Below are 17140 nucleotides of genomic sequence, written 5' to 3'. Positions count from 1 at the left end.
TTTGCTTGCTGCGTGCCTTACCTGATCGGCACCGCTCGCCGTCGATCCACCGAGATACAGGGCCCCCCTAGAGGAGACCCCGTGCGCTGCCTGGCCAATCAGTGCCAGGCAGCTCTGAGGGGTGGATCGGGTCTCCCTGTGACGTCACGTGTGTCGCCATGGCGACGGGGGAAGCCCTCAAGGAAATCCCATTCAGAACAGGATTTCCGGACGGGCCGTTGCGCCGGCGGCGATCGGAGGGTAGGGAGGGACGCCGCAGGGAGGGGGGAATCATGTAGCTAGCGCTAGGCTAGCTACATGAAAAGAAAAAAAAAAATGTGCAAAAAACGTTCCAGCAGCCGCAGGGCCGCGGGAATCAGAACGCCAGGCAGGTTAAAAGGACTAAGAGCACCTCTCATGGGCATGCCTTTAAGCCAGACGACTTCCAACAAAGTCGTGCTATGACCCCTCTGGAGGAGCCTCTTGCAATGGCCATGCGTGTCACTTCCTCTTCCTGCTTCATTCAGTTGAGTAAATGGCAATTTTGCCCTTTAGAAAGGAGGTTCTTTACAGTAAGAATGGTTAAAATATGCATTATCTTAACACAGGAAGTAGTTATGGCAAACTCTGTATCTGCATTTAAAAAGTGCTTGGATGCTTCCCTCGCATTGAAGGATACCCATGCTTTAAAAAAGGTAATTCCTGGCAGAGTTGATCCAGCAATTAACTTTTTCTCCTGCGTTTTCTCCAAGGAGTAAGAATGTAATTGTGTATTTAAAATATTTTTTCAGCCCTTTGCAATTGAATACACCAAAAAGTTGGTGAAAAAGTACTATTAAAATTATTCTGAGTATTTTCTTGCTTGCTAGAGGCTTAAGAGGTATTTTATTGACAAGTTTTGCAAATATCACATAGGAGTAAACTCCGGAGAATAAGTGAATTGCATACAGGTCTACATCTGACTGCCACCTAGAGTTGGGAGGGAATTTTTTTCCCACAGTTGAGCCAGAGGAAGGCAAAAAAACCCTTTAGGGCCCTTTCACACCAGAGAGCTTTTTCGGCGTTTTAACGCCACGGCCGAAGTTGGCGTTTTCCTAGGTAAAAGAAAGTCCATAGACTTTCATTTTACCATTCACACTAAACGCTGCGTTTTGGAGCGTTGCGTTTCAACGCTCCCAGGCGCTTTTTCTGGGCCTACCGCGGCGTTTCTCATTACAATTGATTGTAATGTATAGGCGTTAAAACGCCTTCAAAACGCCTTGAAAACGCCTGCAGCCAAAACGCAGCGTTTTAGCCTTTCACCGCTGCCTGTAGTGTGAAAGAGCCCTTAGGCCTGGAACCCACTAGGAGAGCTTTTCTGAGCGCTTTGTGATTTGAAAAGCTCTTGCTAATGTAATACTATGGGTGTGATCCCACTAGAGGGATGTGATTTTATAAAAATCCCCCATAGCATTGTATTAGCAAGAGCTTTTTCAAATCACTAGCGCTTAGAAAAGGCTGCTAGTGGGTTTCTGGCCTTACAGGCTTGGGTCAACTTGGGGGTAGGGAACCTATGGGTCGGGAGCCAGATGTGGCTCTTGATGGCTGCATCTGGCTCACAGACAAATCAGTAGGGATTGATTCACTAAGCTACACTGCTCAAACAGAGCAAGTAAAATTTTCAAAGTAGGCACGCTACTGCTGTAGCATGGACTACTAAAGGTGGGTATACACATCAGATAAAAGTCTTCGGAAAATGAAAGATCACAGACCAAATTTACCCCCTTCCATGTAGTATGAGAGCTATATTCTACACAGTCTATTCTATTGAGCTGAACTCCCCATCAGATAAAAATCTTTGCAAGATGCTGTACACAGGCACTGTACACATGCAACAGATCAGTATCTGCAAAAGATCAGTTCCTGCAAAAGATCAGTTTCAGCAAATTGCAATCATAGTCTATGATATCTGCGGATCTCATACACACCTTGTTTAACGGACATTCATCTGCAGATCAGATCCACCTGGATGGATCTTCAGATCTGCAGATAATTGTCTGATCTGCAGATGAATGTCTTTTAACCACTTGCCGACCGCCTACTTCATATTGGCGGCGGCAAAGTGGCAGCCCCAGGACCACGTAACGCAGATTGGCGTCAGGTCCTGGGGCACTCTCTGGCCGGGGATCGCGCGCTGGGATGCGCGCGCATCCACCGGCAATAGGCTCCGCCCACCCGCGACGTCAACCCGCCGGCCAATCGGAAGCGCCGGCGGGTTGTTAACCCGACGATCCCCGGATAGGAAGCGTATAATACGCTTTGTAATGTTTACAAAGTGTATTATACAGGCTGCCTCCTGCCCTGGTGGTCCCAGTGTCCGAGGGACCACCAGGGCAGGCTGCAGCCACCCTAGTCTGCACCCAAACACACTGATCTGCCCCCCCCTGCCCCCTGATCGCCCACAGTACCCCTCAGACCCCCCCCTGCCCACCCCCCAGACCACCATTTGCACACAATCACCCCCCTAAATCACCCATCCATCACTCCCTGTCACTATCTGTCAACGCTATTTTTTTTTTTAGTCCCTAAACTGCCCCCTGCTCCCTCCTGATCACCCCCCCACCCCTCAGATTCTCCCCAGACCCCCCCAGACCCTCCCCCCCCCTGTGTACTGTATGCATCTATCCCCCCTGACCACCTGTCAATCACCCGTCAATCACCCGTCAATCACCCGTCAATCACCCGTCAATCACCCCCTGTCACTGCCACCCATCAATCAGCCCCTAACCTGCCCCTTGTGGGCAATCTGATCACCCACCCACACCAATAAATCGCCCGCAGATCCGACATCAGATCACCTCCCAAATCCATCGTTTACATCTATTCTCTCCTCTAAACACCCACTAATTACCCATCAATCACCCATCAATCACCCCCTATCACCACCTGTCACTGTTACCCATCAGATTAGACCCTTGCGGGCACCCAATCGCCCGCCCACACGCTCAGATTGCCCTCAACCCCCCCCCTTATCGATTCGCCAGTGCATTATTTACATCCGTTCTTCCCTGTACTAACCCACTGATCACCTGTCAATCACCCCCTGTCACTGCCACCCATCAATCACCCCCTGTCACTGCCACCCATCAATCAGCCCCTAACCTGCCCCTTGCGGGCAATCTGATCACCCACCCACACCAATAGATCGCCCGCAGATCCGACATCAGATCACCTCCCAAATCCATCGTTTACATCTATTCTCTCCTCTAAACACCCACTAATTACCCATCAATCACCCCCTATCACCACCTGTCACTGTTACCCATCAGATTAGACCCTAATCTGCCCCTTGCGGGCACCCAATCACCCGCCCACACGCTCAGATTGCCCTCAGACCCCCCCCTTATCAATTCGCCAGTGCAATATTTACATCTGTTATTCCCTGTAATAACCCACTGATCACCTGTCAATCACCCATCAATCACCCCCTGTAACTGCCACCCATCAATCACCCCCTGTCACTGCCACCCATCAATCAGCCCCTAACCTGCCCCTTGCGGGCAATCTGATCACCCACCCACACCAATAGATCGCCCGCAGATCCGACATCAGATCACCTCCCAAGTGCAGTGTTTACATCTCTTCTCTCCTCTAAACACCCACTAATTACCCATCAATCACCCCCTATCACCACCTGTCACTGTTACCCATCAGATTAGACCCTAATCTGCCCCTTGCGGGCACCCAATCACCCGCCCACACCTCAGAACGCCCTCAGACCCCAGCCCTGATCACCTCGCTAGTGCATTGCTTGCATCTATTTCCCCCCTCTAATCACACCTTGAGACACCCATAAATCACCTCCTGTCACCCCCTAGCACACCTACCCATCAGATCAGGCCCTAATTTGCCCCGTGTGGGCCCTGATCACTCGGCCAAACCCTCAGATCCCCCTCAGACCCCCTTCCGATCACCTCCCCAGTGCATTGATTGCATCTATTTTCCCCTCTAACCGCCCCCTGAGACACCCATCAATCACCTCCTGTCACCCCCCTAGCACTCCTATCCATCAGATCAGGCCCAATTCATCCTGTCATCTAAGAGGCCACCCTGCTTATGACCGTTTCCACAAAATTTGCCCCCTCATAGACCACCTGTCATCAAAATTTGCAGATGCTTATACCCCTGAACAGTCATTTTGAGAAATTTGGTTTCCAGACTACTCACAGTTTTGGGCCCGTAAAATGCCAGGGCAGTATAGGAACCCCACAAGTGACCCCATTTTAGAAAGAAGACACCACAAGGTATTCTGTTAGGTGTATGATGAGTTCATAGAAGATTTTATTTTTTGTCAAAAGTTAGCGGAAATTGGATTTTTATTGTTTTTTTCACAAAGTGTCATTTTTCACTAACTTGTGACAAAAAATAAAATCTTCTATGAACTCACCATACCCCTAACGGAATACCTTGGGGTGTCGTCTTTCTAAAATGGGGTCACTTGTGGGGTTCCTATACTGCCCTGGCATTTTAGGGGCCCTAAACTGTAGGGAGTAGTCTAGAAAACAAATGCCTCAAAATGACCTGTGAATAGGACGTTGGGCCCCTTAGCGCACCTAGGCTGCAAAAAAGTGTCACACATGTAGTATCGCCATACTCAGGAGAAGTAGTATAATGTGTTTTGTGGTGTATTTTTACACATACCCATGCTGGGTGGGAGAAATCTCTCTGTAAATGGACAATTGTGTGTAAAAAAAATCAAAAATGTGTCATTTACAGAGATATTTCTCCCACCCAGCATGGTTATATGTAAAAATACACCACAAAACACATTATACTACTTCTTCTGAGTACGGCGATACCACGTGTGACACTTTTTTGCAGCCTAACTGTGCTAAGGGGCCCAAAGTCCAATGAGTACCTTTAGGATTTCACAGGTCATTTTGAGACATTTGGGTTCAAGACTACTCCTCACGGTTTAGGGCCCCTAAAATGCCAGGGCAGTATTGGAACCCCACAAATGACCCCATTCTAGAAAGAAGACACCCCAAGGTATTCCGTTAGGAGTATGGTGAGTTCATAGAAGATTTTATTTTTTGTCACAAGTTAGCGGAAATTGATATGTATTGTTTTTTTTTTTCACAACGTGTCATTTTCCGCTAACTTGTGACAAAAAAAAAATCTTCTATGAACTCACCATACCCCTAACGGAATACCTTGGGGTGTCTTCTTTCTAAAATGGGGTCACTTGTGAGGTTCCTATACTGCCCTGGCATTTTAGGGGCCCTAAACCGTGAGGAGTAGTCTAGAATCCAAATGCCTCAAAATGACCTGTGAATAGGACGTTAGGCCCCTTAGCGCACCTAGGTTGCAAAAAAGTGTCACACATGTGGTATCGCCGTACTCAGAAGAAGTAGTATAATGTGTTTTGAGGTGTATTTTTATACATACCCATGCTGGGTGGGAGAAATCTCTCTGTAAATGGACAATTGTGTGTAAAAAAAATCAAATAATTGTCATTTACAGAGATATTTCTCCCACCTAGCATCTGTATGTGTAAAAATACACCCCAAAACACATTATACTACTTCTCCTGAGTACGGCGGTACCACATGTGTGGCACTTTTTTGCACCCTAAGTGCGCTAAGGGGCCCAAAGTCCAATGAGTACCTTTAGGATTTCACAGGTCATTTTGCGACATTTGGTTTCAAGACTACTCCTCACGGTTTAGGGCCCCTAAAATGCCAGGGCAGTATAGGAACCCCACAAATGACCCCATTTTAGAAAGAAGACACCCCAAGGTATTCCGTTAGGAGTATGGTGAGTTCATAGAAGATTTTATTTTTGTCACAAGTTAGCAGAAAATGACACTTTGTGGAAAAAAACAATTCAAATCAATTTCCGCTAACTTGTGACAAAAAAAAAAAAATCTTCTATGAACTCACCATCCTCCTAATGGAATACCTTGGGGTGTCTTCTTTCTAAAATGGGGTAATTTGTGGGATTCCTATACTGTCCTGGCATTTTAGGGGCCCTAAACCGTGAGGAGCAGTCTTGAAACGAAATTTCTCAAAATGACCTGTGAAATCCTAAAGGTACTCATTGGACTTTGGGCCCCTTAGCGCAGTTAGGGTGCAAAAAAGTGCCACACATGTGGTATCGCCGTACTCAGGAGAAGTAGTATAATGTGTTTTGGGGTGTATTTTTCCACATACCCATGCTGAGTGGGAGAAATATCTCTATAAATTGACAATTGTGTGTAAAAAAAATAAAACAATTGTCATTTACGGAGATATTTCTCCCACCCAGCATGGGTATGTGTAAAAATACACCCCAAAACACATTATACTACTTCTCCTGAGTACGGCAATACCACATGTGTGGCACTTTTTTGCAGCCTAACTGCGCTAAGGGGCCCAAAGTCCAATGAGCATCTTTAGGCTTTACAGGGGTGCTTACAATTAGGCACCCCCCAAAATGCCAGGACAGTGAACACACCCCACAAATGACCCCATTTTGGAAAGTAGTCACTTCAAGGTATTCAGAGAGTAGCATAGTGAGTCCGTGGCAGATTTCATTTTTTTTTTGTCGCAAGTTAGAAGAAATGGAAACTTTTTTTTTTTTTTTTTTTTGTTACAAAGTGTCATTTTCCGCTAACTTGTGACAAAAAATAAAATCTTCTATGAACTCACCATGCCTCTCACTGAATACTTTGGGATGTCTTCTTTCCAAAATGGGGTCATTTGGGGGGGATTTGTACTATCCTGGAATTTTAGCCCCTCATGAAACCTGACAGGTGCGCAGAAAAGTCAGAGATGCTTGAAAATAGGAAAATTCACTTTTGGCACCATAGTTTGTAAACGCTATAACTTTTACCCAATCCAATAAATATACACTGAATGTTTTTTTTTTTATCAAAGACATGTAGCAGAATAACTTTCGCGCTCAAATGTATAGGAAATTTTACTTTATTTGAAAAATGTCAGCACAGAAAGTTAAAAAAGTCATTTTTTTGACAAAATTCATGTCTTTTTTGATGAATATAATAAAAAGTAAAACTCGCAGCAGCAATCAAATAGCACCGAAAGAAAGCTGTATTAGTGACAAGAAAAGGAGGTAAAATTCATTTAGGTGGTAGGTTGTATGACTGAGCAATAAACCGTGAAAGCTGCAGTGGTCCGAATGGAAAAAAAGGCTCTGGTCCTTAAGGGGTTTTATGACTGCAGTCCTTAAGTGGTTAAACAAGGTGTGTATGATGATCTGCAGATATCGGACTGTGAATGCATTTTGCAGGAACTGATCTTTTGTAGAAGCGGATCTTTTGCAGATACTGATCTTTTGAATGCGTTCAGCATCTTGCAAAGATTATTATCTGATGGGGAGGTCAGCTCAATAGACTAGATCAGGCATGGGCAAACTCAGCCCTCCAGCTGTTACGGAACTACAAGTCCCACAATGCATTTGCCTTTATGAGTCATGACTGTGTCTGTCAGACTCCTGCAATGCATTGTGGGACTTGTAGTTCCTTAACAGCTGGAGGGCCAAGTTTGCCCATGCCTGGACTAGACTGTGTAGGTATGGAAGTGAGTAAAACTGGTCTGTGATCTTTCATTTTCCAAAGACTTATCTGATGTGCGTACCCACCTTAACTTACTCGTGCTCCCCCCAAAATTACAGCTGCTCTAATTGTCCCACTCTGGACCCTGTCAGAACCAGTGACTTTGTAGGACGAGATACCCGCACTTTGATTGGACCAATAAGCTGCCCGTCAAGCATATTTTACCGAAGTGCAGGGATCTGTTTTTACAAAGTGAATCAACCCCCAAGTCAGCTAGCTAATTGTACAAGCTGTTAGTCGGTATTTCCCCCGTCTGGCTCTCAGGGAAATTGCTGAAACCCAAGAGAAGCTGAAAACATTTCTGACACTTCCGCTGCCCGGGGAATCAACTGTAAACACATCACCATGGCAACAGGGACGTGAGCCCTCTGCTGCACATGCACACTGTCCCAGTTTGAGACATATTGTATGGCTCTCAGGGAAATTCATTTAAAAATGTGGCGTTTATGGCTCTCAGTCATAAAAGTTCCTGACCCCTGCTCTGGATCAGCTGTGGGTTATGTGCAGGTTAAATCCAGCTTTTTTTTTTTCCTGGTTGAACTTTATGGACGGATGCATTTTTTTAACCAAACAAGGATGTAACAAGGCAAATTCCAAAAGCAATCAAAATAAGTAAATATGAACAGTATATAGAATAATGTGGTATACAGAATAGCCTTTTCTTGAGACAAGCTGAAGCTGCTGTATAGATTGCTTTTCCCCCCCTCGATTCACCTAATAAGCAGGTTAATCAGTGGCGACGCTGTGATACCCAAACAGGAACAACTATTAATAACGATCTACATTTCTCAGCATCCTTGCATTACAGTAAAAAAAAAAAACAAAAAAACAAAAACAAAAAAACAAAGAAGGACATAAGGAGGTGGGAGTTGTTTAGAGGAAGCAGGTAGTGAGCAACTATATTGCAATCTACAAGAGGAAACTAGCAGCAGGGGAAGTTCTTAAAGGTGGTTGTAACATTCCCCCCAAAAAATTGCCAAAGAATTTAATGTCCCCCAAAATATATGTAACCTACTTTTTTTTCTAAAATAGGTCCACTATTTTTATTTATTTTTTTTAACCTGGTCTGGGTGCCTAACTACAGGAACTGTGCAGTACCAGCAGGATTGTGGGAAGGTTTTTTTTTTGTTCTCAGTTTTTTTTAGCTACAGTAACAAGCTCATCTCAAGATACAAATATCAGAAAGCGTCCTACCTTGGATAAGATGAGAACACTATGACCAGAAGGTGATTGAACCCCCCTCCCTTTGAAGAGTTTACACAGTGATGTAACCCTATTATCTAGGTGATGTTTGCTGTGGGAGTGAGACAGTAAACTGTGGCAGTAGGGAGGTAAAATTACAATGGACCTGAACTCACAACTTCCTTTCTGCTCTAAAAGATAAGCAACACAATCATGTGAGAGAAGTAGCTATGAAAAAGGATTTCATTAGAAACCAGCAGAGCTGAACTTTACTTACAAAATCTTTTGTCATTGAAGTTTAAACGACATACAAGCCAATCATCCCATTATGTTGTGGGGAACATTTGTTTTAACTGCTTATTTTTCTCGTTCATGTCTGCATTATAGCTTCCTCCACTCTCTCGTGCATGTCAGGACCACGACACTGACAGGCTCTTCATCAGTCATCTAAGATCATTGGTCCATTCCTCCTCTGTTGTATGCTGCACAGATAAAATAGCAGACTTGCCAGTATGTATATATACACACATTAAATACATACTGGCATGTCTGCTATTTTACCTGGGCAAGCATACAACAGAGGAAGAAAGGACCGATGAGCTCAGATGGCTGATGAAGAGCCTGTCAGATTGCTGGTGTCCTGCAATGCTAAGCTGCAAGTAAGAGCAGCCTAGCTAGATTTATTACGGTCCCTAGCGACATGAGAGAGTTGAGGAAGCTATAATGCACACATGAAGGAAGGGAGGAAAGATTTTAGAAAAATAGTTAAAACCAGGGCTGTGGAGTCTGTACAAAAATCCACCGACTCCGACTCCTCAGTTTAGAATTTCCACCGACAGACTCCTCGACTCAGACTCCTCTCATTTGCATATTACAATCTTGATGATTGAAAGTATGCGACATGAAATTTCGTCTCTTAACTGCCAACGCTTAGGAATTTTAAAAGACAACTGAACTGAGAAGGATATGTAGACTACTATATTTATTCCCTTTAGTCATAGACTAAAACTAGTCCTTGGTAAGAGTACTTGTAAAAGGTACAGACCGGAACAAAGAACATCAGGCCCTAGGCAATATAACTGTGGGTACATGTAAGAGTGATGTGCAGGTACTCTGCAGGGGAATAATGAGATTCTTCCTCTATTACACATTCTTCATGCACAATCTGAACCAGGTTTATGGGTGATAGAAACCACCTCTGTGTTCAATGTGCACAACATTCTCAGTGGATTCCCTGTAGCTCTGTGGAGAGTGCATTTGTAGAGTATAGTACTACTGTGTAACAAAGTAAACCTGAGACAGATTAAATTAAAGTTTTATACATACCTGAAGCTTCCTCCAGCCCCTTTCAGGCTAATCACTTTCTCGCAGTCCTCCTCCGCCACCTGGATCTTCTGCTATGAGTCCAGGTACTTGAGCCAGTCTGGCGTAGTGCGCATGCACACACTCCGCCGCCGGGAGCGTACTACACCTGCGCAGCACTATTGTGCAGGTGCAGAACGCTCCTGGCTGTGGAAGTGGCATGCGGCCGGACTGCGCTGACTGGCTGAATTACCAGGACTCATAGCAGAAGATCCAGGTGGTGGAGGTTGACATCGAGGGACCGATTAGCCTGAAGGGGGCTGGAAGAAGCCCCAGGTATGTATAAAACTTTTCTTTTCATCCGTCTCAGGTACTCTTTAATTCGTAGTCGCCAAACCAAATTTTAACAACATATCAAATTATTTGATTTCATGAGCAAAGAGTGCGTACATTTGCATAAATCAGAATCAACGCAGAATTATTTCCATCTCATTGACCATCTCTATAAGTGACACGGCTACACATCAGGCTTTATACTTACAGCATAGATGTTATTTAGTATATATAAGAGATTCCTGTGTAGACATCATATATACTGTACAGTCACAATCAGATATGTATATCTGACTTTAAACATACGGGGACTCCTTTATTGAAGCTGCACAAATAACTAATTTTGATTTATTTCATTTTTGTGGACTAAGCACAGCTATTACTGTACAGGATCTTCTCAAAAAATTAGCATATTGTGATAAAGTTCATTATTTTCTGTAATGTACTGATAAACATTAGACTTTCATATATTTTAGATTCAAATACACACAACTGAAGTAGTTCAAGCCTTTTATTGTTTTAATATTGAAGATTTTGGCATACAGCTCATGAAAACCCAAATTTCCTATCTCAAAAAATTAGCATATTTAATCCGACCAATAAAAGAAAAGTGTTTTTAAAACAAAAAAAAAAGTCAACCTTCAAATAATTATGTTCAGTTATGCACTCAATACTTGGTCGGGAATCCTTTTGCAGAAATGAGTGCTTCAATGCGGCATGGCATGGAGGCAATCAGCCTGTGGCACTGCTCAGGTGTTATGGAGGCCCAGGATGCTTCGATAGCGGCCTTAAGCTCATCCAGAGTGTTGGGTCTTGCGTCTCTCAACTTTCTCTTTACAATATCCCACAGATTCTCTATGGGGTTCAGGTCAGGAGAGTTGGCAGGCCAATTGAGCACAGTAATACCATGGTCAGTAAACCATTTACCAGTGGTTTTGGTACTGTGAGCAGGTGCCAGGTCGTGCTGAAAAATGAAATCTTCATCTCCATAAAGATTTTCAGCAGATGGAAGCATGAACCCACTTTTGAACCAGAAACAGTGGCAGAAGCGCCTGACCTGGGCTAAAGAGAAGCAGCACTGGACTGTTGCTCAGTGGTCCAAAGTACTTTTTTCGGATGAAAGCAACTTTTACATGGCATTCGGAAATCAAGGTGCCAGAGTCTGGAGGAAGACTGGGAAGAGGGAAATGCCAAAATGCCTGAAGTCCAGTGACAAGTACCCACAGTCAGTGATGGTCTGGGGTGCCATGTCAGCTGCTGGTGTTGGTCCACTGTGTTTTATCAAGGGCAGGGTCAATGCAGCTAGCTATCAGGAGATTTTGGAGCACTTCATGCTTCCCTCTGCTGAAAAGCTTTATGGAGATGAAGATTTCATTTTTTCAGCACGACCTGGCACCTGCTCACAGTGCCAAAACCACTGGTAAATGGTTTACTGACCATGGTATTACTGTGCTCAGTTGGCCTACCAACTCTCCTGACCTGAACCTCATAGAGAATCTGTGGGATATTGTGAAGAGAAAGTTGAGAGACGCGAGACCCAACACTCTGGATGAGCTTAAGGCCGCTACTGAAGCATCCTGGGCCTCCATAACACCTGAGCACTGCCACAGGCTGATTGCCTCCATGCCACGCCGCATTGAAGCAGTCATTTCTGCAAAAGGATTCCCGACCAAGTATTGAGTGCATAACTGAACATAATTATTTGAAGGTTGACTTTTTTTGTTTTAAAAACACTTTTCTTCTATTGGTCGGATGAAATATGCTAATTTTTTGAGATAGGAAATTTGGGTTTTCATGAGCTGTATGCCAAAATCATCAATATTAAAACAATAAAATGCTTGAACTACTTCAGTTGTGTTTAATGAATCTAAAATATATGAAAGTCTAATGTTTATCAGTACATTACAGAAAATAATGAACTTTATCACAATATGCTAATTTTTTGAGAAGATCCTGTATGTATAAATTATTTATGCTGACTATTATCTGAGAAATAGAACATTTTATCATATTTTCTATTTTAAATTACAGTTTAAATTCATTAGGTGTCGGTGCATTTTTTCCTCGACTCCAGGCACCCAAAATTGCCCCGACTCCAACTCCACAGCCCTGGTTAAAACAGATGTGCCCCATAAAGGCTCATACACACGTTCCAACAATCTGCCCAACTATCTTTCAAACTTTGTCTATTGGAAGATAGTTGGGCATGTGTACGGCTGGCAAACAAGACGACCCACTGATAAGTTTGTTTGCCAGAAATAACTGGTGGATCAACCTGCCCAACTATCATGCAGCTTGGAATGTGTGTACAAGTCTTAACATAATGGGCTCATCGGCTCATACGTCGTTTACAACAGAAGCAACGGGATCCCAAAAGATTATGTGGAAAAATAAACAGTTACAACAGATGTGCCCCATAACGTAATGGCCTGATTGGCTTGTACGTCGTTTACTACAGAAGCAACGGAATGCCAAAAAATTACGTAAGTGAAGTAACAGCTTTTTTTTAAATCAATACTTTTTTCATAGGTACTTCTGTCACATTGCTTAATTTTAAAGGGAAAGTTCAGGGACTGTTTAAAAAAAATAAAAATCCGCATCCACTTACCTGGGGCTTCCTCCAGCCCGTGGCAGGCAGGAGGTGCCCTCGGCGCTGCTCCGCAGGCTGCCGGTGGTCTCCGGTGGCCGACCCGACCTGGCCAGGCCGGCGGCCAGGTCGGGCTCCTTCCGCGTTCCAAAATGCGCCTCACGGCGGCGTGCTGTCGTCATCGGACGTCCTACGGGCTTTACTGCGCAGGCTCAGAACTACTGAGCCTGCGCAGAAAAGCCCGGAGGATGTCCGATGACGTCAGCGCGCCGCCGTGAGGCGCATTTTGGAATGCGGAAGGAGCCCGGCCTGGTCAGGTCGGCCACCGGCAGCCTGCGGAGCGGCGCCGAGGGCACCTCCTGCCTGCCACGGGCTGGAGGAAGCCCCAGGTAAGTGGATGCGGATTTTTATTTTTTTTAAACAGTCCCTGAGCCTTCCCTTTAACTAGCCTTTAAATAAACACTGATTCGCCATAGTGCCCTTCTAAACAGAAATTTTACCTCCACCTAGAACTTAGGTTTTTTTATTGCACCCACCTTTGAGGTTGGTACATCTCTTGGAAGGGTGGCACACCTCCTCTCTGCTCCATCATCACAGCACGGAAGTGTCCCCTATTCTCCATACGTGCATATCCAGGCCCTAAGGAAGGGTGACCATTAGCCTGCCTAGGCACAGGATAGCGTGGCGGATGTAAAGGTTGCTGTGGATAACCCCGAGGTTGATAGTGGTGCTGGAGTGGGTAAGATTGTTGGGACATCACGCCAGGCTGATGGGGGAAGTTTGTATTGCTCCAGTTGTTTGGCCCACTGTAGACAAAGCCCCCGCTTTGTCTCTTGTGACTATCCAAGTCCAGGAATTGCTTGGGGCTCTCTGGCCTCTCTATGGCATCATCTCCCCTTTCTCTTTCTTCCTCTGTGTTGTCACCAGGCACTGCCCGGGGCTCACCTTCAAGCAGAGGTGACATTAGAAGGCTTCTCATTTCACCCATGCCCTGCATGCCCACGGGCCCGATTGAGTTGGTGTAGCTCCCTTGGTGCTGGGGAGACTGTTGGGCAGAAGCCTGCCAACTTTGGTATTCCAGTGGAAAATACAGAGGCCGCTGGTAGTGCTGGTACGGTTGCTGAGGCTGTTGTGAGCGGTGGTAAGAATAAGACTCTGCCTGGTGGTACCTTGCATAAGACCCTTGGTGGGACTGCTGTTGTCCATTACCATAATTTGGTGGCAAGAAAGGAGGTGGATGTGGACCTGGAGTCCTTTGAATACCAAACTGGTGGCCTATAACAGTTCCTGGTCCTGGTTTGAGGCATCCAGAAGGAAAGACATTAGGAAAGTCATTTTGCTGATTTGGACCAAACACATTCACTGGTGTCTGATGAGACGTAGTCTCTTGTTGCTGCACTTGCTGGGGTTCTGTTTTGGCAATGCTAACTGTTGACTCCTCCAAATTGGACATCCTGGTACTCTTTTGAGGCACATTGATATCACTGAAACCATTATGAGAATGGACTTTGGCATCCCGGTCAGTCCCAACATGGGTGCTGGGGTCTGCAGTCCACTGCTTCACTTCATTCTGTAGTCCTCCAGAGCTTGTATTCCCTACAGGAGGAGGATTCTCCTGAGGGGTCAGAGCTGCTGCATGCCCAACATTTGTACACGGCGGAATATCTGACATGGGTCGAGTCCCTTCTTGTACAGTCACTGAAGGCAATGATGGTGATGGCAGAGGCAAGTCTGGAAAGAATGCAATTTCAGAGGTAAACTATCATCTCAAAAAATAAGTTACACAGATCTTACATACTACCGTACAAGATCTTACATACTACAGGGAAGCATACGTGATAGAAAGCACATTTAAAGCGGTATTGTCACCATAAAAATCAAATTTCAACAGCAATTTGTCTGAGTGTATTAAGTGATAAAGATGCTAATCCTGCATTCAAAACTTGCAAAACTTTTTCTGCTGTTATGGTTTCGAGCTTTTACATACTTAAGAAGCACTGGCCCTTTAGTAGTCAGTGCTAAACAGTTGAATGCTGGGAGTTCTTTTTATCTATAATATATTCCTCCTCTTCCATTTCCCTGCCTAGCTGCTTATCAGAAACTCCCTCTGATCACTTGTGTTTACAAGCAAGGCTGAGGTGACTCAGCGATTAGAGGAGTAAATAAAAAAAAAAAAATGACAGTGCAGTTTCTAGTATACACCTCAGTGGGAGTATCTGAAGACTCTGGGAGGAGGGCAGCTAATGAATACACAATGAGCAAGAGAAGGGAGGAGGGGAAAACCAGAGTCAGGGAGGATATGATGTCAGCATTAGCTTGGCAAAATGGCCACTGCCTAGAATAGGATTTTCTGCTTTTCCTTTATAAAATTCACAGGAATCATTATGTGGATAGCACAATAGATCTGTTATGTAAGTAGAAGTAGTATTTATCTACTTATATACGTGTTTTTTATTTCTAGGTTAGCATGGGTGTCGCTTGTTCTTTAAAGAACACTGTGGAAACCTCAATCCTTAACAGTAAATAAAATATTTAATGCAAAAAGATGGGAAAGAAGAGACTTTATATACAGAAACAAATTTAGTACCATTCAGATCCCTTCATTTTTAAGTGGCATTTGCCTCCTTAGAACAGAAGGTATTTGCATTAATTCAGATTAAAGTGTGTAACTGTGGTTACCCACAACCCACCACTGCTGAATATGCAAATTATCTTTATGCCCATGAAGCCAGGCTTACATCCAGAACCGCTGGTGTATAGCAAGCCTATAGCTTTACATTTTGCAGAGCTACATCAACCCAACATGCAGACAGCCTGCTTTGGACTGTTGGTCCTCCTCGGAGCATGGCAGGGGTCAATATGGCTCTAGCAGCCTTTAGCTTATCTCATGTAAATTCATTTTTCTTTCATCAGGAAACACTCTGTACTTCAACGCGACAAAGCAAAACAATTTTTATAACAATTCTGATTTAATAACTGAAACCTGCGCATGTGCTGGCAAGAGCATGAGTCATCAGAAGTGTACTGTGCCGGCGCCGTACGCTCCGAGTGATGTGGCTTCATACGCACCTGCGCAGAAGGCGCTGACCCACTGAGGGTCGGTGATCTTTAAAGGCTGCCAGCGGGACCCTGAGAAGGACTGAAGCTACGCCGAGTGACCCAACTGACTTCTAGGGGCTGGAAGAAACCCCAGGTAGGTAAGGACCCAGCTACTTACCGGTAGTAGGGTATCGACGAGTCCCTCAGGATGGCTTCCTCCTGAGAGGAGACTGACCCACCCCTGAAAGGAAACAGGCAAATTAAAGAATTTAATTAATCAGGCCCAGCCCATATAAGCTTCCCCTCCTCCAAACCAACTCAGTTTCATACAAGAGAAACCTACACCCGTATACATAACATACATTAACCTCTATTAATATTAGTAAAGAGTGGGTTGCGGAAGCCATCCTGAAGGACTCGTCGAAACCCTACTACCAGTAAGTAGCCAGGTCCTTCGCTCATCGTCCTTCAGGATGGCTTCCTCCCGAGAGATCAGCGAGAAATCTTACCTCAGGGAGGGATCACAGCTTGCAGCACTTTGTGACCGAATGTTTCATCTTGGCTTGACAGGAGTTCCACTCGGTAGTGCTTGACAAAGGTCGCATGACCAGACCAAGTCTCTGCAGATCTGTTCGAGTGAGGCGCCTGACTTCTCTGCCCATGATGTAGATAAAGATCTTGTAGAGTATGAACACCAATCGGGGTATTCAAACCTGACTCTCTATAAACTAGTTATGAGATTCTTGATCCATCTGGATATCAAATACTTAGATAGCTGTAGCCCCTTACGCTTGCCTGCGAATGCTACAAACAACTGACTACGTCTCCGCCACAGCTTCGTTCTTACTAAATATGTCAGAACTGCTCTACGTACATACAAAGTACTTAATGCCACTTCTCTCATTTTTTGGATTTGTTGAAAAAGGATGGTGGAACAATTTCCTGAGACCTGTAGAATGCGGATACAACTTTAGGTAGATAGGAAGGATCAGGTTTGAAAACCATTTTATCATCGTGGATAATCATAAACGGTTCTTTGATGGACAGGGCCTGGATAACACTCACTCTCCTGGCCGATGTAATGGCTACCAGAAATGCAACTTTAAGTGTTAAATTTCTTAAAA

At 44.6% G+C, this 17140-nt stretch overlaps 1 protein-coding gene across 3 annotated transcripts in view; it reads right to left on the bottom strand.

Moving 5' to 3' along the window:
* CECR2 (CECR2 histone acetyl-lysine reader) overlaps window positions 1–17140 on the bottom strand; it is a 136718-nt gene that overhangs the window by 17530 nt on the left and 102048 nt on the right. For all 3 annotated transcript variants that reach the window (XM_068277263.1, XM_068277262.1, XM_068277261.1), the window contains exon 17: window positions 13514–14708. In XM_068277263.1, the coding sequence (XP_068133364.1) occupies window positions 13514–14708 (1195 nt within the window). The remainder of the gene's footprint in view (window positions 1–13513; window positions 14709–17140) is intronic.

The sequence above is a fragment of the Hyperolius riggenbachi genome, chromosome 3, assembly GCF_040937935.1.
Source record: "Hyperolius riggenbachi isolate aHypRig1 chromosome 3, aHypRig1.pri, whole genome shotgun sequence".
NCBI lineage: Eukaryota > Metazoa > Chordata > Amphibia > Anura > Hyperoliidae > Hyperolius > Hyperolius riggenbachi.
The sequence above is the reverse complement of the archived record's forward strand: the minus strand, read 5'-3'. Positions and strand labels throughout refer to the sequence as shown.